The sequence below is a fragment of the Eriocheir sinensis genome, chromosome 17 (genome assembly GCF_024679095.1).
Source record: "Eriocheir sinensis breed Jianghai 21 chromosome 17, ASM2467909v1, whole genome shotgun sequence".
NCBI lineage: Eukaryota > Metazoa > Arthropoda > Malacostraca > Decapoda > Varunidae > Eriocheir > Eriocheir sinensis.
The window spans coordinates 19286027-19310661 of NC_066525.1; the positions used below are offsets into that span (position 1 = coordinate 19286027).

Below are 24635 nucleotides of genomic sequence, written 5' to 3' on the forward strand. Positions count from 1 at the left end.
TATGTGTATGTGTGTGGGTGTGGGTGTGTGAAAGAGAGAGAGAGAGAGAGAGAGGTGAAGATGGAGGGATGATTAAAAGAAAATAAAGAAGGAACTTTTTAAATTTGAAATTCAACTTTTTTAATTTGAATTTCAACTTTTTTAATTTGAAATCCAACTTTTTTTAATTTGAATTTCAACCTTTTAAATTTGAAATTCAACTTTTTATAAATTTGAAATTCAACTTTTCTGATTTGAAATTCAACTTTTTTAATTTGAAATTCAACCTTTTAAATTTGAATTTCAACTTTTTTAATTAGAATTTCAACTTTTTAAATTTGAGGGTGAAAAGGTGTAGTTTACCTATTCAGCGAGCAAGCTGGCCCTCAGGGTTTTTCAATGACTTCAGCCACCGCAATGCAGCGTGATCCGTGCGGATGGTGAAAGTTGCACCGTACCAGGTAAGCATGGAAAAAGTCAAGGCTCTTGACTACTGTCAGGAGTTCTTTCCGGGTCACGCAATAGTTTTTCTTGGCTGGGGTGAGCTTCTTGCTGAAGTAGGCCACAACCCGCTCCATGTCGGCACATGCTTGGGACAGCACTCCACCAATCCCCTCATCACTGGCATCACAATCCAGTATAAAAAGCTTAGAGGGGTCTGGGTAGGTGAGTACGGGCGAGCTGATGAGGGCCTCCTTGAGCTTCTCAAAGGCAACCTGAGTTTCCGATGTCCACTCAAACTTGCGCCCCTTCTTCGTCAGGAGGTGCAGTGGTGCAGCAATCGTAGCGAAGCCTTTCACAAACCTGCGGTAGTATGAGCACAACGCGAGGAAGCTCCGCAGCTCCTTCACGTTGGTGGGTGTCGGCCAGTCCCTTACCGCAGCCACCTTCTCAGGATCAGTGCGTACTCCAGCCTCGCTCACGATGTGTCCCAAGTATTGGACCTCCTTTTGGAATAGGCAGCATTTCTTCGGGCTGAGCTTAAGGTGTGCAGCTCTAAACCGGGCGAAGACCTCTGATAGCCTTTCCATCTCCTGCTCGAAGGTTTGGCCAAAGACAATTACGTCGTCGAGGTAGATGAGTGCCGTCTTCCAGTGAAGTCCCTCCAGCACCCTCTCCATCAGCCGCTCGAACGTGGCCGGCGCGTTGCACAGGCCAAAGGGCATGACCTTAAACTGCCACAGGCCTTGACCGCAGGAGAAGGCTGTTTTCTCTTTGTCCTGCTCCGCCATATTGACTTGGTGATACCCAGACTTCATATCTAGTGTTGAAAAGCACTTGGAGCCCACCAAAGCGTCGAGCGTGTCGTCGATCCATGGGAGTGGGTATGAATCCTTGATGGTGAGATCGTTGAGGGCTCGGTAGTCCACGCAGCACCTGAGGGAACCGTCCTTTTTTCCTGACGAGCACTACAGCAGACGCCCACGGGCTGCTGGACCGCTCGATTAACCCCTGTTGCCGGGGATCATCCATCACCTCATCCATCTCCTTGCGACGGGCTGGTGCCATCCTTCGAGGAGCTCGCTTTTCTGGGCGGTGGCTACCTGTGTCGATGTGGTGCTATACCAGGTCCGTACACCCCAAGTCCAGGTCTCCTGTGGAAAACACAACTGCATTCCTCACGAGAAGCTCCCTGAGCTGTTCCACTTGGGGCTTCTCCAGACACTGGGAACCTGGCAGACAGGTCACGCAGGTAGTCGGGCAGCTCCTCGTGGGGCTTCGTCAGGGTTCTCCTGCAGACACAGGTTCTCGGTTCCTGGTCGATTTCTTGGCACAACCCCACCATGGTCCCTTGTTTTCTTTTCTTTGGGCTGAAGGAGACACTGGCCACGACGACAGGCACTTCCGCTGCAGTAGGGTCTGCCAAAGTACTGCTTACAATCACCCCGTTTTCTACCGGGCATCGACTTTCCACTCTCTACCACACACAAACTAGCTGGGGGGGCACCCGTAATTTGACAGGGTAACAGCATCTCTGACCTCGGAGGAATAATGGTGGTGCGCTTGACCGTCACTGGCAGGCCCTCCTTGTTCACAGTCGTCAGTGGCACCCTCCTTCCTCCTACAGTCAGCTGCTTAGCGCAGAAGTCCAGCTCGCACCTGTGGGAGACAAGATAATCCATACCTAGGATGCAGGGGTCGTCCATGTCAGCCACGTAGACAGAAAGGAACTCTTCCTTTCCTCCGAGCTTAAACTTCACATCCACTGGGCCTCTGAGCTCTGCGTAGTGTCCAGTGACTCCACACAGTCGATGCGACGTCTTAGGAAGCCGACGATGACTCACCACGTCAGGCCGCACCAATGTGCGTTCCGAGCCTGTGTCGACGACCAGAGGCCATAACACTCCGTCAACCTTGCCCTCCACTTGGCAGCTCGTCATGGTGGTTCTCCTGCACATTGATATCTTCGGGGCATGAACAGGACAGATTGGTCGTTGCCCCCGTGAACCAGTTCTCCTTCTTCCCTCGCCCGAGTGGTGGTCCCTCGCCGGGGGCACATTTTTCTGACTCATTCTTCCAGTGCCCCTTTTCTCCACAGGTCCAGCACTTGGGTCTTTCCCTGGTCTTCTTCCTAGCGCCACCTTCATATTCCTTCTTCCTCTTTTAGCATTCGTTCTCCTTGTGCCCAATCTTCTCGCAATACCAGCACGTTCCTTGGAACCTGCCTGTGTCGCTGACAGCGCCCTTTCGTGCCCTAAAGCCAGAAGTCGAGTCGTCCCTGAAGCTTGACAAGCTAGACCTAACAAGGGACTCAAACTCCATGGCACGTGCCAGAGCTTCCTGCATTGATGTTGGCTTAGCTTGCTTCACTTGTATCTTCAGCTGAGGGCTGTCCAGGGCATCGATGAATTGATCACGCAGCAAAACCGTCAGCAGGTCAGGGGTGGCACCTGGGTACGCCTTGTGCGCCTTGCTCTCAAGGTCCTGAGCGAGTTCCTGAAGAGACTCGCCGCGCCTCCTGTTGCGGGTTCTGAACCTAACCCTGAAGAGCTCGTTCTGGTGCTTGGTCCCATATCGTTGATCCAGCGCCTGTGCCAGCCCGCTGTAGCTGCCTTTTGTCGCAATGTCGAGCTGAGCAAGGACCTCCAGCGCCGCCCCTTTCAGGCTAGTTGCCAGCTGAACCGCGCACTCTTGGTCATCCCATCCATTCCGAGCTGCCAACAGCTCAAACTGGGCGAGGTAAGCCTCCCAGGAGACCTTGCCATCAAACTCCTGAGGCTTCTTTCTAACAGGCGACCCCAGCAGACTCATGGGGCTGGCGGAACTTCTCGCGGGGGTAAACTCAGGCGTAAGAGGGCTCAGACTACCCCGGACTTGCGTAGGAGAAGCATCTTGGGTACAATTAGCCCCTGCAGGCACTGGCTGTCCGTTGCCAGCCAAGCAGTCTTCAAGGGCCTTCACTCTGTCACTTACTTCTAATATTTCTTTGTGTGTCGTCTCCCGTACCACCTCCACCTCTTGTTGAAGATTTGTGTGTTCTTTCTCCACTTCTATCAGGCGTTGTCCCAAGTTCGTGGTCACATCAGTCATTTCCATAGCTGGGCGTTATCGCGATAAGTTATCGCGATACTTTATCGCTGATAAGAAAATCGGGTTATCGGTCATCCACTACTTATTTAAATATATATCGGTATCTTCGTTATCTTTGTAACCAAACTAGCGATAATCGATACTTTTTTCCGCCTCTAAGAAAAAAAAAACGTTGTCTCGTCCCTACTGCCCATGCAGTCTTGGCCTATTGCGCCGGTAGGCTTCTTCCCGGTGGATCCTGATGGTCGGTCCAAGGCTTCTTCCCGGTGGAGCCTGATGGTCGGCCCAGCCCTTTCTGGCGCAGGCGAGTGTTTATAGTGGCGCCATCTTGCATTGGCTCATGCTGCCCTCCCGGAGCTCATATTTAATCCTAGAATCTAGAGTCAGGGTTGATAGGTGGTCATCTGGACAGCATCTGGGTAGTTTTAAGCCACTCGGCGGCGGCTGAAAAGTCCCAGCTTAGTGGCACCGAGCGAGGATTGAACTCGCGTCCTCCTGAACGCGGCGCCGTCACTCTGTCGACTCAGCCACCGCCTCCCCATAATGAATGTATGAAAAAACTTCGTGGTACGAAATATCTTCGGTCAAGAGATTTTATACTTAGATCATCAACATTAAAACACTAGGAATTTTTTTATGTTAGACTCAAAAATCAATAAATCAAAGAGAAAAATAATTTAACTTTGCCCCCAAAATTATTGTTCACTGCCTCAAATTTGATACTCAATATTCGTTTGTGAGCATGCCATGGTACTGAAGGCACCCGGTGTTGTGTTATTTATGTCCCATCGTCAAAAGCTGGCGCTTTTGTTTACAAACACTGGTCTCTTGTGAACTGCACATGTTCAGACCAGTAAGCGTAGCCCTGTACAATCTCATAAAGTTGCCGGAAGGCTGAATCAGACATAGGTACAGTACCACCATCCTCGCTGTTTCTAGAACGACACTCTGTACATATAAATACAACTCGTACAGAGTGTCGTTCTAGAAACAGCGAGGATGGTGGTAGTGGTACTGTATGTCTGATTCAGTCTTTCAGGAACTCTTAATTACGGTTAAAAAGCTTTGTGAGACTGTACAGGTCTACGCATGCGCAGTTCACGAGAGATCAGTGTTTGTAAACAAAAGCGCCAGCTTTTGATGGTGGGGACGCCAAATAACACAGCACCAGTTCAGGCGTTTCTAGTATTACCGTCCATATGTACGTGTCAACGTGTGGTTTTCAGGTTTTGTAAGTTTTCTAAAATACAGATAATGAAAATTTGAATTCATATATGTTTTTTATTAGAAATATCAATATTGTATCGTTTTCGCCTATCGGACTTATCGCTATCTAGTATCGGAATTGTGGATTTATTTCGGGTATCGGTTATCGGTCATCGCCTATATTTGTGTTTCCAGTTAACGAATATCGGTTATCACCGATAAGGTTTTCCATTATCAGTTATCAGTTATCGGGAATAAGGTTTTATGTTATCGTGCCCAGCTATGGTCATTTCTCTTCGCACTGACTCATTTCCATCTTGTACTGCTTTTAGGTGTAGCTGTAATCCTATGATGCGATCTTCTAGCTGTTCTTTGAGTTCCTGGAGTGTTCCTTTTTGTTGTTGCTGTGCTCTTTCTTGTTGTTGTTGTGCTCTTTCTTGTTGTTCTTTGAGTTCTTGGAGTGTTCCTTCTTGTTGTTGCTGTGCTCTTTCTTGTTGTTCTTTGAGTGCTTGGAGTGTTTCTTCTTGTTGTTGCCGTGCTCTTTCTTGTTGTTGCTGTGCTCTTTCTTGTTGTTCTTTGAGTTCTTGGTGTGCTCTTTCTTGTTTCTGCCCCTGTAGTCTCAAAGCTTCCAAGAGTTCAGTCAACACGTAGTCCCTCTGGGCAGCTTGGGAACGAGTCTCCATGGCGAAAAAAACCAAATGGCTACACTCCTGACGCCAATGTTATGCCGGACGTGTTACTTGGGTTCCATGTCGCCGTCAGGAGACTCCGTGGGAGGGAAATGTGTAAACACCTTGCACAGCTTCTGTAATTTAATATTCTTCCTTAGTAGTACAATTCACTCTGACTCTTCACTGACCACTAGCTTACTATGACTGGGACTCACTCCTCTCGCCCTCTTCTCATATATATATATATATATATATATATATATATATATATAGATAGATATATATATATATATATATATATATATATATATATATATATATATACCGGGGCGCGGGCGGGGTTTTGCTCCCCGCCCCCCTGCTCGCTCCTCCCAGAGTCTTCCAGAGGCCCAAAGACCCCGGGGGAAGCTTCCAGCACAACACAACAAAGGATGAAAAGGAAGCTGCAGTGGTTATTGTGGCAGAGAGGTGAAATTCAATGGAAGCTTTTATATGTGTTTGTTTGGGCCGCCATATTTGTTGATGACGTCATCACAGCACGGAGGCGCTCCACCTCTCCAAACTGAGCTGCAGCGAGCAGTCCGGATTGGGAATCCGGGCTGCGGCGTCACGCGTTTGAGAGCACACGGATCGGTCTGTGCGACCAGAGTCGCTCTCTCAAACGCAGCCCAGGGGTATTTTAGCCAGTACATAAGCCGAGTGGCTTAAAATTACTCAAAGGGCAAAAAATGCCCACTGGTGCACTCGGGATAGAACGTAAAAAAAAAAAAGGATCCTGAAAGTGTCTGACTTATCCGATATCCGGCTTATTCGGGTCCGACTTAAGCGGGGTTTACTGTATATATATATATATATATATATATATATATATATATATATATATATATATATATATATATATATATATATATATATATATATATATATATATATATATATATATATATATATATATATATATATATATATATATATATATATATATATATATATATATATATATATATATATATATATATATATATATATATATATATATATATATATATATATATGCGACCATGAAGCTGACGTCTAAGTTACCACTTCACGAGCGGAGCCCCGAAAACACACCTAAAGCAACAACACAAGACAAACCTAACTAGAGAAATACCTACTAGAAACAAACACCGAGATTATAACCTCATCAACAGATGCGAGACACCTTCATATACTTGAGGCATTATACATCAAAGAATTGGAGCCAAACCTGAACACACAGTCAGTAGACCTGCAGGCCTTACCAAGGATGAGAAGAAGTACCACACAGCCTACCGACAGCCAAGAAGGACCAAGATTGAACGGCGCAGACAGCAGGCGCACGCACACCCCGCTCGACCCCTGACTTGCCCCTGCAGACGGCCCGATCGAGCGTTCCGCTCCCGCCTCTGCCATGGCGGCAACAAGGAAGCGGCCCACGGAATCCGCTCCTGACGACGGGGACGGCTGGACCCGCGTACAGAGTAAGCGGGCCCGAAGGAGGACGCGGCACGAAGACGGCGGGGAGGACCGATCGAGCGGACCCCTGCCAGAGTGGAGGCTGGTGTCTTCGGACTTCAGCAACCACTACCAGGCCATCCGGTGGATAGAGGACTAGCTGAAGCTGTGTCTCCGGGTGACGGTCTCCCGCGCGGGGGACTTCCTCATCCGTGCGTGGGACTGGGACCACGTACGCCACCACCCTGGACGAGATTGCTGCTGGACGGACCCGCGGCATCACCCTGGAGAAGAAGGAGGCGGCGGTGAAGGGCGTCCTACTTGGGTACCCTACCCACCTCCCACTGGACCCGGTGTTGGCGCACCCCTGCGTTGCAGCTGCAGAGAGGTGCCATTACAACGCCGGCCACGGACGCCGCCTGCCCACCCGGAGCGTGCAGCTGACGCTGTAGGGACGTGTCCCCGCCTCGCTGGACCTCGGATGCTGGGGGCGTTTCATCTGCCGCCGCTACGTGCCGGAGCCTGTGCGCCTTCGGCCACAGGCAGCGGCAGTGTACGAGGAAGGAGGAGCTGTGCGGCGTGTGCAGCAGGGACTGTGTTCGCCGCCTTCGGGAAGGCGAGGCTCGCCCGGTGGCTGTGTGCCCCAGCTACAGTTCCGGGCACCATGCCTGGAACCGCAGGTGCCCCGCCCGACTCCGTAGAATCCCGGGAGCCAGACTGCGGAGGACGACGTCTTCGGCGGACTCGGCAGCAGCGCGATCAAGGCAGCCGCCCACGGAGGAGAGGACGTCACCCCACGGAGAAGGACGCGGGAGGAGGCGCCGACGTCGAAAGAGGAGGACGGGACCCACGGAGCAGAGCGTCCCGATACCACCGTCTCCCGCTAGGGAGATGGAGGTGGACCCACCCCGGCAGACGAGGACGGAGGCGGCAGCGGCGACCGCCGAATTGACACCCCCAGTAGTGTCCCCGGAGGTACCTGCGCCCAAGAAAAAGAGAGCCAGGTTCGAGAGGATCCCGCACGAGACGGCCCTTCCCCTAGTGAGGAGGACACTCCGTGACGGGAAGCCGCTCCCAACCACCATCCGCACGGCCCGCCCACTGGGCAACCCCCCACGCCACTTCGACCACAAGCGGGAGGTTGAGTGGGCGACGTTTGAGGAAGATGACGTCTCGGAGGACGAGGTCGACGTCGGAGGCGTAGACGACGACCTCTTCCTGAACGCAGAGAGGGACCTCACTGACGAGGAGCTTGCAAGCTACTACGCCGGTGACCTAGCTGTGAATAAAAAGACATTTCCCCCATGTGAAACTTTGACCCTTTTGTACCAAGTGTATCATATGTATTGTACATCGGGCAGGCTGCTCGTTGAGAGGCTGCTTTGATAACTGCTTATTTTTGTAATTTTCATGTTTATTTTTGTTGTATGTCTTATGTAAAAGTTATCAATAAACTATCAAAGCAAAAGAGCTCCAGTCAGTGGAACGCCAGCACTCGTCGAACGAGCATCTCTCCTGCTAGCCTTTGAGCCAGCTTATAGACTGCTGAGTTGCTCGCTCGGCTGCGGCTACGGGTGCAAATGCACCCGTGCCCCCCGACCAGCTAGGCAGGGCCTCATGGCCTGACGCCTAGCTCCTCTTCCGGGCTCTCAATACAGCCCCTCCTGCCAACGTGCAGGTAAACATTACAAAAAAAAAAAAAATGAGCTGCAGTCATTCACCTCTCAACAACAGAGATGAGAAGAATCCACTCCACAGCCAGAAGAAGGATCTAGGACCCGAAATCCGGATCTGGCAACGATGACGCATGGACAAGTCATCTCACTCCTCAACAAAGAGAACAAGGCTTTAGTACGCGAAAAAGAGACTGTACTGAAGAAAATAATCAACGCTGAATTAGCCATCACCTTCAACGAAAAAAAAAAAAATTATATTTATATATATATATGTATATAATATATATATATATATATATATATATATATATATATATATATATATATTATATATATATATATATATATATATGTATATATAATTGGTAGACCTAGGAAAACGTGGAGAAGGTGTATACAGGAAGACTTGGCATTGATGGGATTTTTATGAACATCAGGCAGAAGACAAAGTAGAATGGATCGAGGAGAGCCATATAATAATATAGCGTCCAACCGCTCAGGAAGAATGAAAACGGACGTTAAACGAAATGATGATGATGATATAATATTATAATATATGGAAAACTAGTTTTCACACTTAGTTTCTTTGCAGAGTAGGTTTTTTTTTAACTTTTTTTTTTTTTGCTTTTCGGGGATCATGTTTCTTAATGTTCCCTCCAAACGAGAAAAATGAGAAAAATCACCCCTCACACAAACCATTTCATAATATATATCAAAGCATTTGTGATCAGATTATGTATCATCTATTTTTTGGGTAAATATCATGGCACAAATTTGGCTCGTCGCTGCTACACGGAGAAGCCACAAATTTGGCCCGTTGCTGCTACCGGGTTAAAACCGGGTCACTCGATCATGCAGATTTAGGAGGTGCATATAATATCTAGTACGTAAGAATTTTCGTCATGTTGGAATTCGTCTACTCAAATATTCTGAAAGACTGAAGACACTTCTTAATTCACACGCGGCTTCTGCAGACACGATCGAGCCCCGAGTGGCCGTGAAGATGTGCCGCGTGCGATGTGTTGTGCGGCTGAGAGAGGCAACTCACTTTCGTGCATTTTTTTTTTTTTTTTTTGACAGCCGAGGTAGTTCAACCTCATATATATCTTGGTGTACAGAGCATAGGGCAATCTAATATCAAAGATATACGAAAGACAATTACATAGCATAATTATGTTTTCATCCCAAGCCGTGGTAGGAGGAATGGGGAAAGTTGGGGAATATCAGTGTGTAGGTTGAATAAGTTTTTGGCAACACTTCAATATGTTGCACGAGTCACAAAATTGCGCTACACTACGCGCAACTTGATGCCGAGCTGTTTTATATATGGTAACTTGCCTTGATTTAGTAACTTGAAATGTTATACATAACGGCTCGTATGGGTGTGTGTTTCCGTTACCTGTAATATATCTCGCTACTTTTCGTCCCTCTTTTAAGCAGTGTTGCTGTTTACCCTGCAGCCGTGACAACTTTCCCGCCCAATTGGGCTCTTTCATGGAGTTGGCGGAATAATGTCCGTGCACGGGTTAGCGTTTTTTGGGCTTGTTTTACTGTAGCGTTTTTTTTTCTTTTCTTTTTTTAACTTTGCAGCTGGCAAAGTGTGTGACCTCTTCGCCCTCTCCAGGGGGATATATATGTGGGCGAACCTATAAGAACACCCACTTGCCAGTTTCAAGTCCGGCCTATACACACACTGCGCCATGGCTTCTCTGATGTGCTATATGATTTTCGGGACAGATCACAAGTGTTACACTTCTTGTGGCACAATACAGTCACACGTACACATATAAGCTTTCACACTATATTTTATCAACTCGATCCCACCAGCATAACGCCGGCGTGCCCCAGCAGTAATTCTAGGCGCACCAACTTTACATGTAATATCTCCTTGCCATTCTATAGGAAAGGGATTGGCCAACCAGGTGAGAAGGCCATCGTTGATTTATTCCTTATAGCTAGACCAAACAATATCCTATACCTATAGGTACGTAGGCTTACCCTTTCAAAGCACACACACACACACACACACACACACACACACACATATATATATATATATATATATATATATATATATATATATATATATATATATATATATATATATATATATATATATATATATATATATATATATATATATATATATATATATATATATATATATATATATATATATATATATATATATATATATATATATATATATATATATATATATATATATATTGCTCCCTTTTGGTGTTTTCTGAAGGTGGAGTTGTTGGGGGCAGAGTTGAGTCGCTGTATTTAAGCGGCTGCAACCCTGTCGGGTGTCGGCGTCGGCAGTCGGCACGTGTGTTTGGCTCCGGGGAGGCAGGCAGGCGGGAAGGCACTGGCTCGGCAGGGGAGGTCGTAGGTAAATTCGTCGCATTTCCACGCCGTTCTCAGCTCCCGCAGAGGACGAGGACAGCTGACGATGGAGTACGACATGATCTTGCCAGCCATAACAGGCGCCTCGGGAGTGTTCGCAGGCTGTGCCGTCCTCTACAGCAGGCTAAGGTATGGGCAGTGCCGGGTGAAGGTGTAGCCTGGCTTTGGGCCTCGGCTGCAGCTCGTGTCGTTGCAGCCTTCTTGCTCCACAAGGCCCCGAGTCAGTGGTGGTGTTCGGTGCTCCAGCAGGTGAGGCTGCAGCTGGGCCGTTTCTAGCCTGTTGGGGTCCCTATGCGAAATGTTATTTGGGGGCCCCTATGTTGTGGAACTATGATGGGTGGATTCCAAAAAAAAAAATAATGGCAGCTTGGGGGCCCTATGGATCTGGATACGTGCAACCGCATAGTTTGCATATAGCAAGAAACGGCCCTGGGCTGCAGGGTAGTGTGTGGGGAACGGTGGTGGGGCTGCATATCTACTAGTAGCCGAAGAGGCAAGGGGGATATTGGTTAGCAGACCTGAGCACACAATTTCAGAGACACTTAATTTTTGGGGTACTGTTTACCGTTTACTGTTGATGAGGTTTCAGGCCCCGGTCCGCCGCCGTAGCAGTACTCCACAGGGCCGCTAACATTATAACAGTAATATTAGCACCTTAAGTTGTCCTCAATCCTCATGTTTGTGAAGTCGTAGGATTTAGTGAATGAGTGAATCTTCAGGGTAATTATGGAGAATCACTTTGCTCCTCTATCATTACTCTTTAGAGAATAATTCCCTTACTAACATCTCATATATTGCTTTACTTCTTTAGTGTTACTAGTGGTAAAATTCTAGTGTTTGCCCATACTCCCCCCCTCCCCCCCATACAAGCCTGGGGACCTGGTGGGAACACAGGGTTTCAGGTGGGGGACACAAAATCTGTCTCAATCGCATATTTTTTTTAGTGTGCGGGGGGGGGGGATAAAAACCCTAGATCTAGGGAAATTCCCTACATTTAGGAATTTTTCCTCCCACCACCACTAAAATGAGCGTTTGCAACAAATTTAGTGTTTCCCATACGGAAACCACGCACTCACAAGATCCCCATGCTTGTTTTGGGAGAGAAGCATAGTGAACCCACCAAACGATGCTCACCTCATCATCTGCCGTGGCGCCGGAGGCCATCTGCGCTCACTTAAACCGCCTACACCACACTCATGCCCTCTCTCTATAGTAGGTTGTCACCTCATCACAAGGTTTCTGCCCTCCAAGTAGAGTCCGTGGCACCAAACACAGTGTATCTTCATTGTTTATCACTGACACAAGCAAAACCACCGGCTAGCCGTGATCCGTCCAACGCCGCGCCTTAAACAGTACTGCAGGTTCTAGAGCAAGTGTAGGCTCTCAAACCTCCTGCCCAAGCTGTTCGAACACGTGGATCCTTACTGACTGCATTTTGAATCTGCTTCACGGGTTCGTATTCCCAGTATACAAGGTGATTGTGGATATTGACTCGGCGCCTCCAGAACGCGATAATACGCCTCCATATATCATAGTTAAAAAAACAAAATACATGTCCCTCAACCATAATATGAAGGCAGAAGTACTTAAAAGTTAAGGAGCCGAATTAATCCCCTTCCCCCAGTGATCTTGGGGGACCCGCGGGAAGTCGGGGTATTTGGGTGGGGGAGCATATTTAAACTACTCCAACCGAACTTTACGACCTGCTAACAGGGGGGCTTTGCCCCCTCAACCCCCATGCTAACCAATGGGGGGCTGTGCCCCCCCTCTGGAACCCCCCCCCTCTTAAAGTACCCCAACTGAACTCTACGACCTAACAGCTTACTGAGGGACATTGAACACAAGTAACCTGCGTTCGAACCTGCTTCACGTGTTCGTACGTGATACCAGTAAGTGAATACATAGTTGTATATGACGGTTGCAAGATTCCTATGATGTAAATTACTTACCATTTTGATGCTTTGTTATGACCTTAATACTGTAACGGGGGGCTTCGCTACCCTCGAACCCCCCTTTGGTATGGAGAGTGAGTGAAATTGCGTGGTTTCCATACATTGTCAAAAAAAAGGAATGTATGAAATTTCCCTTCATCTAAGTAATTGTAAGGAATTTCCCTTCATCTAGGGTATTTTTCAACCCCCCATAACTCAAAACCTATGCATTTGCGACGCATTTCATGTTTACCACCGCATTCCCCGAAGTCTCCCCCAAGACGGTCGGGAATACGTGTAGTAAAGATTAAGACAATATACTTATCAAGCAGTAGATGGCATGCTGGAGCCCGCCCGCGGATGCCACATGGTCCTCACGCCCACGACGGAGTCCTCCTGGATCCAAAACACACACGCACCTCCAGCAAACACGCCTCTCGTAACCTCCCAGGGCCGCCCCTAACCTGAAGCACACAGTCGAGGTGACTTGTGGATACTTGCAGGGTAGGAAGACCCACCATGATGTAAGCATGTGGAGATGGAGGGAGAGAGAGGCACATCCGCCACGAGCGATGTCACACCGAAAAGAGAGCGGGGGTCAAGATGGGTCGCCACTCACCCTCGCTTGTCTGGCAGTCAAGATGCCAGCACTCGCCACAACTGACATCTCTCGTTCTGGATTGCATTTAAGGGGGGCGACTAAGGTTATTTTTTTACGAATATATTTAAAATCAGACAAATACGTTTTTTTCGCTCAGCATGGCCGGGATTGCCAAAATTGCCATGTGGTGAGGTTTGTTTTCTTAAAATTAAAGCCCCTCACCCCTGGAAGCCATATTTAAATGGCCCGCACTATTGCTTCATAGCCTGACTCGCGCGCCAACACACGCTGTATCATTCAGTGCTTGTATGTATGTAAAATTTGCATTAGAATATTTTTTTCTCCGTAAATTTTGTCATCTGTCATTCCTCTCATGCTGGATCGCAGGGAGGGTGTGAGTTGAGGAGAGGAGTGTGGTGGAGCCAGTCCCTACCCAGACAACAACGGGAAGGGCACGCAACCTGTTCGTTTGTACTCCAGCCAAATAAAGGTTTTTAGAAATGACCCACAAATGCAAGTTGAGTAGTAAAAGAGCCATCAACATGAAGAAGGCTTATTGAACAAGATGGAGCGGCCAAGACCAGGAAGGGAGCAGTTTCGGAGCTTATGAAGCGAGTCGTGATCCTGCCACGCTCACCCGCTGCTCATCACCACCACCACCTGCTCCACCACCAGCTGATTCGCCACTCCCTACACCGAGTACCTCATTACGCCCTTCTCCACCACCACCTGCTTCATCATCACCTACTCCACCACCACCTACATCATCACCAGCTACAGAATCATTGCCACATGAAACATCACTGCAGCTCCAACAACAAATTCTGCACAGAGGTGTTCAGTTGGACCCTCCTCCTTCTGATACAAGTGAAACTTTCATCACCGTGTCGCTTTCCCAGCTACAGACACTCATAGCAAGACAGAAGTGCCCAGTACGGTCGTGCAGGAATACCTTGACCGTAACCTCTTCTACAATGAGGAAGGTGGCGCCTTCTGACACCCTCACCTGGGAGTGAGTAATACTTTTTTTATAAAGGGGTACCACCAGATGCCTTAGCATTCTCCAGTAAGTCAACAAGGTATACACAATCATATGTGAAAGTTTCATGCCAATCAGATAAATTCAAATGGCAAGACATGAATAAAATGAAAAAAAATCTTTAGGAGCCAATATCTCTGAAAGTAGTTTTTTACACTTCAAAAAATTTCACAAAATCAGGAAAAAGTCTGTCCGACTTTTGTTTGGTACCAACTAAAACTACAACTAAAGGGCAATTTTTTTTATTTATGAAATTTCAAAAATGTTTAAAGAAAACAGGACTCAGTAGAGAAAATTGTAAGTGAAAAAAAATTGCAATTTTTTTTTGCTCGAAGACAAAACAACATATCACAATTTTATAAATACAAAATGTAGGTATGTAAACAAAGTTTCTATGTTTTTTTTTTCACAGCAATTAATTGAAAAATAAAGTCTGTGAAACAACAACAAAAAAAAAAGAAAATTACACTTTATTTGAGTCTCCCCTATACTTCACCTGAATTTCATGAAATTCACAGAATGTCATATATTTACAGAAACAAATAACATACTTAGATTTCAAAGCTATTGGACGTACCATATGGGCAGGAGGAACCCCCTTAGTCGTCCCCCTTAATCTAATGCCCTTACGGCTATGGGTTATTATTTATTAATACCCTAACACAATGCACTAAGTAAAAATGGGTCATGCATCCCACAAATATTTCAGAATTGGCAGCAATAGGCGATAATAAGTATTTGAGAAGCTCTGTCCACGTCTCGCCTGGGTCTGGGTCTGGGATAAATAAAAGGCCGTGGACTTCCACGAAAATTTCCACTCACGGCTATTTCTTAGCATGCGGAATTCATGACAGTGTCACAGACGATCGCATATGTGTGTCCTACTTCTGTATAAATGGTTAGTAACCAGGTTGAGTAGGTCTTTTTTGGAACCGAGTTTCGTCCAAGCGTAACCACTGCTTCATCGTGTCTGGGTCCTCACTGTTAAGTTCTCGTAGCAACAACACACATCTCCCTTTGCCTACGAGTCAACCATTCATGAGTACATAGACGCTTTCTTTTTTTTCTTTAGCAAACACCACAAAGCAATTGCTGTGATGTCTGGATCCATGGTTTGTTTTGCTTCTTTTCAGCTGATATTTCCAAAAATGTAACAGTCCTCTGTGTGACCGAACTTGAGGATAAACTTGTGGCAGAAAATTGTCGGGAGAAAATCTCGGTAGAAAAATCGTGAGAAACTACTGTATTTCTCTTCATATAAGATGCACCAGCGTATAAGACGCATCTATGATTTGGCAAGATATATTTAAAAAAAAAAAAAAAACCCTCCATATTTTCCCTGAACTTAATGTAGCCTATATGCTGTATTACGTTTGGCCAACATACAATTATGACTATGATGCCGTATGTTTCTTTGTGCCCTTCTTTGTGTTCAAAGTGTTCCACTGCTACCCCGAGCAGCTATAACTTAGAAATGGTAAATGAAAGGGTTGGTTGGTAGATTCACTCACTGCGCAGTGTGCAGATGGTAACTTTTGCCGAACTACTGAGGGAACTAATCACACAGGGATGCTATGTTCGATGGGCAATCTTGGTCTTGATCTTGGCTTTCAGGGACTGAATACCTACTTTCAAGTAAAAATAGATGTTGATTAATTTCTGTCAATCATATAACTCGAGATGGTACTGTACGTGTATATATATATATATATATATATATATATATATATATATAAATATATATATATATATATATATATATATATATATATATATATATATATATATATATATATATATATATATATATATATATATATATATATATATATATATATATATATATATATATATATATATATATATATATATATATATATATATATATATATATATATATATATATATAGATATATATATATATATATATATATATATATATATATATATATATATATATACAGTAAAACCCCGATTATCCGAAATGGAAGGGGAAGCTTGATTTTTCGGATAATCCGGATTTATGGCCGCCATTTTGATTTTTGAAAGAAGTGAGGTCAATTGGCACAGGTAGAGCGATCGACTGCCCAGTGTGAAGTGTGTGGCGACTGCCGCCGACTGACGATGTAAACAATGAAACCAAACAAACACACGCTACGCTAAACAAAGTAGTACGCTTAAAACATGTGATGTAAATGTTTTATTGTATGTTTGTCTGTGTGTCTTCTTGTCTGGACCAGTGTATGTTGATACTTGTGAGCGTTGCAGATCTGAATTGTGAATGTTGCAGAGTGCGATTGTGAATGGTTGTGCAAGCTTGCAAGTGTGACCTTGATGCATCGTGCAGGTGGAGACACAGTATGATGACTCATATTATCGCGCCTTTCGTATGTTGGAAGGGGAATGTGGCATGGAGTGGAGAGGGGAGTCGTGTTTGTGTCGTTGTCTTAAGAGTACGGTGTGAGAGTAGTCGTGCAGTAGTTTGTTTGTTCGCCGCACCTACGTCCTTGCTGGGGCGAAGGTGCGAACGTGGTGTTGTTGAGAGTTTGTTTAATGTTTTTTGTCTAATACCGTACATTGATCTATTCGTTACAAGCTATTTCGGCAATACGTATTAGAAAGCATATTCATTTTAACTGTTCTTATCAATTTTAAATGTGTTAATATAGTACATATGTAGTTACTTTTATTTATTTTTGATGTTTTATAATGTTTTAGTATAGATTTTTTTTTTTAATTGCATTATCCAGATCAATTTCGGATAATCCGGTTTTTCGGATAATCCGCTTTCGGATAATCGGGGTTTTACTGTATATATATATATATATATATATATATATATATATATACATACATACATACATATATATATATATATACATATACAGTACACTCGAGTTTCGCGATCCTCTAGTTTCATGCTTAGTCCTAAATTCTCACCATCCCGACTTTCGCGCATTACTGCCCCGAGTTTCGTGCTGCTTTGACATGTACGGGTCACGTTTACCTACTGTTGGTGTCATGCGCGCTGCCCTAAAAGGCGGTGTCACACTGGGCGTTTTCATCCAACAGTTGGGGCTACGGGCAGTCGCTCATATGCCCAACCAGGAGTGAGTTGTCGGTTGTCCGTAGGAATGAAAAAGGTTGTGGGTACAAGCGTGGGTACCACGCGGCTGTATGTAAACAAACAGATGACAGCAGTAGCTGAGGAGTGAGGAGCAGTGGAAGATGGATCCCAAGAGACTCGTAAAGTGGACTGGCAGAGCTGCTTTGTTTACTATTTGATTGATAAGACATGACGGTGTGGTCCACTACGCTGGCCGGTGTTGCAAGAAATATCTCCTTGCTGAAATAAGGCGTTCTGCTATCCACCATGCATGCACGCTGGGGGAATACACAGCAGGAAAGAACATTGATTTGCCTGGTTTTGTTCTAGTTGGTCCACTTGTCATCTTTGTGAGTGCTGAGTGAAATATAGAAACTGTAAGCAAGTTGAACCTCTCTGCGAGCTATTTTGCGGCAGCGGGCGGCGGCGGGTGCACGTACAACAGGCATTGAAAAGTCAATCATTATATTAGTGGTTTAGTGATTTGCAACAGAAACTGTCAGCAGATTATTTCATAACAACAAAAACTACCAGAAAAAATATGTTCATCCAACAGTGTCCCACGGGTGATGTTCTGGAAATTTACCCATTTCTCTAATGAGGTTTGGGGAAACTCTCCTGTCCTCCCGTCATAATTGTGCCCACAACCGCTTCTTTCTTTCATTTAACTGCAGCAACAAATCCATAACTTGGGTAACGGCTACACAAGCCGCAACAGCCCTTACTTTAACAGACAACGCCACGTGGATACAGGGTGACTGCTTTGTTTACGGGCAACTGACCTTGGCCATGTGTGACGCACTCTCTGAAAAATTTCCGGTTGCCCCTACTGCCAACTCAGTTGGAGGAAAAAGGCCCAATTTGACACCAGCAACCTTAGACTCCCTCAGTTGGGTGAGTGTTCACCGTGTTCACACGTGCTGCCACTTTTATATGGCTTGTGTGAACACGTATGTGGATGTATTCGTCTGTTTTGCTTATTGCTAATTGTTGTGTTTAATACTTTAAAAAACGCCTGCAAGATGGTTGAAGGCTCCTTGCTCAAATCACTTGCTATGTGTAAACAATACTTCCTGTAATTACTTGCCTTTCAAAGATGAGAACAGACTGGACTTGCCTCTCTACTTGCCCCATATAAATGAAACTCCACCACTGTGCCAACGCATTGTCTGTTTGTTTATGGTTATCAGCTGAACAGCTGCTTGTAGCTATCATTTTTTATTACCTGTGTCATACTGTTACTACTTGATTTTTATAGAAAGAAGCGTTCATTATTAAATGATTTGCATGCTTTGCATTCGTCACCGATGCCCATGGATGTGCAAATGCTTCACTGCACATTACATTCTACTCTAGCCCACTCATTAGCTGTAGAAATCCCTTGTGCAAAGAGTTACCCAGTGTCATCACTTTTTAATTTTTGTGACTGATAAACTCTGAAACAGCTTTCCTACATCTGCATTTTCTACCCTACAACTGGAAAGCTGTCAAGAGGGGAATATAAAGACTCATCCAACCATATTTGAACATCCATTTTGGATCCTCCTCAGTCTAATTTTTGGGAGCAGTGCTTTTGCTGACTTTTTTTTGTCTCCTATTTTGTAAAAAATCTAATTTTTCAATAAAGTCATTTATCAGAATTTCATGTAAATTTATTATATCATCAATTCCTGATAAATTCAACAAGTTACATATATAAAAACAGAAGTAAGAGAAGTCCATTGTGGTTTAAACTTACCTCATCTTTGTATGGGTTATGTAGAATTTAGGAGATATTTAGGACTTTGGATAATTTGGTTTTCACTAATAGTAATATGGCAAAGGCAGATTCTCATTATGAAAAATTAGTGAGTACTGTATTATAAATGATTTCCTATTGGCACAATATAATTACTTGTGCCTGTAATTTTAACCATAATGGTTCATCATAATGTTACTATGATTTTTCAAAATTCTTGCATCATGTGGAAGTTGTAGTATCTAATTTTCATTTTCAGACCACATTTTCCTGTTGAAGTAAACTGCTGGTTTTGTAACAAGAACACCAAAGTAGCCTTCCGGCTGTGTGAGAGCTGGTACTGCCCATCTTGTCAACAGTATAATGGCTTCACAGAGGTGAGGGACTTTTTCATATCAGTGTTATTTCATGTATTGTCTGGGACAGAATTGGTCTCAGATTACAGTATCTTTTGTTCACGAGACACTACAGAGTTTTCCCTTTTCACATATATAGTATATAGTATATATATATATATATATATATATATATATATATATATATATATATATATATATATATATATATATATATATATATATATATATATATATATATATATATATATATATATATATATATATATATATATATATATATATATATATATATATATATATATATATATATATATATATATATATATATATATATATATATATATATATATATATATATATATATATATATATATATATATATATATATATATATATATATATATATATATATATATATATTATGAAAACCTATATCTGAAAGGGTTAGGGACTGAAAAAACCTTCCGTTTATCGATTTTTAGGTATATCGACCATTTCCCCCATAGGATTGTTAATAAATAGGGGTTAGGGACCAGCGCCAGCAAAAAAAAAAAAAAAAAAAGAAATTAAAAGTTAATTATAACTATGCATTATCGCAATTTACTAATCTCAATAGAATGAAACGCAAGGCTCATAAATAATTAAAACAATTACCATTTCCTGTTCCTTTACTGTTATAGAAATGCATTACATATGTTAGGACAATCCTCTAACTTCGTCACTACAACTCATCACTTAATGTTTACTTCCCAAGCTGTGAAAGGCCAGTTTCGACTCGTGCCTTGAAACACGTGCCAAACAGTACACCACCCTTTCCTCCAGCCCCCCCAACCCCTCCATCACCCTCACGTTTCCTCACGCTGGCTGGGATGTGTTTGATTCGAGTCGAAGCAAGGGTTCACAAACTGGCAACGCTAAGTGATGGCGTTGAAGTGGAGGGACTGGACATGGACACTTGCTGCCTAATCACTCTGAGTGTGCGTGAGGCTGATGACGGCACTGACCGATATAGACATCGGTACGAAACAGTGGTAGCGGAAACTGTCATTACTTTTCAGATATGCGAAGCATGTCTTTCGTGAACGAAAAATTGTCCTATATTTTTCACTTTATATCGAATTTTCATTACATCGGGATTTATATATATATATATATATATATATATATATATATATATATATATATATATATATATATATATATATATATATATATATATATATATATATATATATATATATATATATATATATATATATATATATATATATATATATATATATATATATATATATATATATATATATATATATATATATATATATATATATATATATATATATATATATATATATATCTATATATATATATATATATATATATATATATATATATATATATATATATATATATACAAGCCACCATGATGTGCAGCACAAGTCGCCATGATGCGCGGCACAAGCCGCCATGATGCGCGGCACAAGCCCTTACTTTAGCAGACGACGCCATGTTGATACAGGTAAAGTGCTTTGTTTACTTTGTGGATGTGGATACGAACAACTGACCTTGGCCGTGTGTGACACACCCGGAAAATTTGGATTTGCCGGTTGTCCAAGTGTGATACTGCCTTAAGGCAGGAGGCCGCTGACCGGATGAGCGCCAGCGATGACGTCATCGGACTCCCAGCGAATCACAAGCGTGTTTTCAGAGCTCAGCCAATCGTAGTTTTTTTTAATTTTTTAATGTGAGTGATTATCAAACCCAAAAGTCAGACCCACGTGTGCACCAAATAATTTTTTTCATATTGGTTACTTTATTCAATTAGCGCGAATTCAGTTAGCGCGACCGAATTCATCCACCTAATTCTCACGCTAAATGGGGCTCTACTATTTATATATATATATATATATATATATATATATATATATATATATATATATATATATATATATATATATATATATATATATATATATATATATATATATATATATATATATATATATATATATATATATATATATATATATATATATATATATATATATATATATATATATATATATATACAGTACCCTCTTGAGTTTCGTGCTTGCTTCATTCTGAAGGTATAGCGTTAAACTCGAGGATCACGAAACTTGAGGCATTGAAATCCATGAAAAAGCGCTTTTTGGTTCCGACCCGTGGAAATAAATGACTTTTATTTCAACCTTACTCCCTTGTTATCACCATTTTTTCGACTTTACTCCCTTGTTATCTCAAAATACGTACCTTGGTGATAGGCAGCAAATAGAAAGAGAGAACAGGTCATTTTGAAGCTGCAGTTGAGGGTAGCTGCCTTACAATATTGGCTGGCAGTTCTGAGAACACGTTTGTGATCCACGTGGTGTCGTCTGCTAAAGTAAGGACGGTCGCTCGTGGCCACCCATGGTACAGTTGGACAACCCTATAGCTTCTGGTAGTTTTGTGTGTGTTATGATATAATCTGCTAACTTTCTGTTATAAAACATTAAATCACTAATATGGTGATTGACTTTTCAATGCCTATTGAACATAAACTGCCGCCGCAGCCGCAAAATAGCTCTTAGAGAGGTTCAACTATCTTACTGTTTCCATATTTCCCTCACCGCTCACAAAGATCACAAACGGACAGACTAAAAGAAAACCAGGCAAATTAATACTTTTAGTGCTGTGTATTCCCACAGCGTGCATGCTTGGTGGAAAGCAGAATTACTAATTTCAGCGGGGAGATATTTCTCGCAACACTGGTCAGTGTAGTGGATGTGACAGTCGCTGCCATGTGATGTGATGGTGTCGGAGGTATTGCCTTTACAACAGCACCAGTGTAGTGGACCTTCTTCTTTTGACCTGTAACGCTTTATATCGCTTTTTAGGTCCTCTTTCTCCACACTTTTATACTTCATAACATGCACTTAGTTACTTTGTAGTGCGCACTTATTCACTTCACCCTGAACTTAGGTGTTTTTCAGTCCTTTTCTTTCCCTGAGTTTGCTTTTCTAAACCCTTTTGCTATTTTCCACTACAGGTAACTCTCGATTTATGCGAGTTTGGTTTACGTGTTTTTTAAATAACGTGGGGTCCAAAATCCAAATAAATGTTTAATTTACAAGGTTTTTTTTCACTTATACGCGATATTTTAAGGAGTGGCCACCAGATGTCTCACTCAACTGGACTCACACGGAGCCGCAGCCACACAGCTGAGCTCAGTTCTTCCTGCACGCCACTTGAACAACAATACAGTACCCACGCTGCCACGCTACTCAACAATAGGGGTGGGCAGGTACCGGTACTAATGGTACCAGCTATATGGTACGTACGGTACCAGTACCAGACTGTTCGGTACTGGTACCAGTACTAGCCAGTCGCTCATGGTGTCCCTCATTTCTTCCTCACACGAGTGACGCAGAGACTGAGTGCCTGAGTGGATATCTCGGTGATATGGATACTCTCTCTCTCTCTCTCTCTCTCTCTCTCTCTCTCTCTCTCTCTGTCCACTGAATGAAGTGAATATTTATTTATCAATAGAAACCTACCTCTTGTTTGATTTACATTGTTTTTGATTTACAAGACCTCTTCAAGGACACAATACTCGCATAAATCGAGAGTTACCTGTATTACTTTTCACCGTCGCTGCCATGCATTACAGGTCAAAAGAAGAAGAAGAAGAGGAAAACAACGCCAAGAGTTCTAAAATTTTCATATACTGGAGAAAAGTTTTTAGAACTGTGGTTCCACAGCACGGGGTGTTCTCTTATCTTGTTAATCAAGTAGTAAGCGAAGCAGCTCTGCCAGTTCATTTTACGAGTCAATTGGTGGGCCATCTTCCACTGCTCTTCACTCCTCAGCCACTGCCGTTGTCTGTTTGTTTACATACAGCCGTGAGGTATCCACTTACCCACGCTCGTACCCACAACCATTTTCCAATCATACAGACACTCAACAATTAACTCGCTCCCGGTTGGACATACGGGCAGCCGCTGTTGCCCATAGCCTCAATGGTTGGACATTACCTTTTAAGGCAGCATGTATGATGCCGACGGTAGGTAGACGTGACCCGTATGTGTCAAAGCACCACGAAACTCGGGGCAGTAATGCGCGAAAGTCTGGATGGTAAGAATTTAGGACTAAGCGCTAAACTTGAGGATCGCGAAACTCGAAAGGGTACTGTATATGTATATATATATATATATATGTATATATATATATATATATATATATATATATATATATATATATATATATATATATATATATATATATATATATATATATATATATATATATACGTACAGTACCCTCTCGAGTTTCGCGCTATCCGAGTTTCGGGGATAATCCTAAATTTTTACCATCCCGACTTTTGCACATTATCCACCCGAGTCTCGCATTGCTTTGACACGTACGGGTCACGTCTACTTACCATCGGCGTCACGCATGCTAACTTTAAAGGTAGTATCACACAGGACGTTTTACTCCAAACATTGTGGCTGTGGCAAGAGAGAGAGAGAGAGAGAGAGAGAGAGAATGGGTCATTTCGAAGCCGCAGTTGAAGGTGGCTGCCTTACAATTGGCTGACAGTTCTGAAAGCACGCATGTGATTCGCTGGGAGTCCGATGATGTCATCACCAATGCTCACCCTATCAGCGGCTCCACTGCCTTAAGGCAGTGTCACAATAGCCGTTTTCATCCGTAAGCTGGTGTCACACAGGGCTTTTTTCTTCCCACCGAGTTGGCGCCAGCTTGGACAACCGGCAACTCCAACTTTTCCGGGTGTGCGTCACACATGGCCAAGGTCGGTTGCCCTGTATCAACATGGCGTCGTCTGCTAAAGTATGGGCTGTCACGGCTTGTGCTGCCATTACCCAAGTTATGGACTTGTTGCTGAAGTTAAA

The 24635-nt window shown here is 43.5% G+C and overlaps 1 protein-coding gene across 6 annotated transcripts in view; it reads left to right on the plus strand.

The window, feature by feature from the left end:
- The first annotated feature begins 10819 nt into the window (after positions 1-10819).
- Positions 10820-24635, plus strand: part of LOC127000061 (transmembrane protein 201 homolog) — a 91870-nt gene continuing 78054 nt past the window's right edge. The window contains exons 1-2 of one of the 6 annotated variants that reach the window (XM_050863474.1): positions 10820-11080; positions 19626-19743. In XM_050863474.1, the coding sequence (XP_050719431.1) occupies positions 10998-11080; positions 19626-19743 (201 nt within the window). In that variant the 5' untranslated portion in view covers positions 10820-10997. Of the gene's footprint in view, positions 11081-19625; positions 19744-24635 lie in introns of those variants that run through there. The other 5 variants (XM_050863473.1, XM_050863478.1, XM_050863479.1 and 2 more) reach the window with 5 other exon arrangements.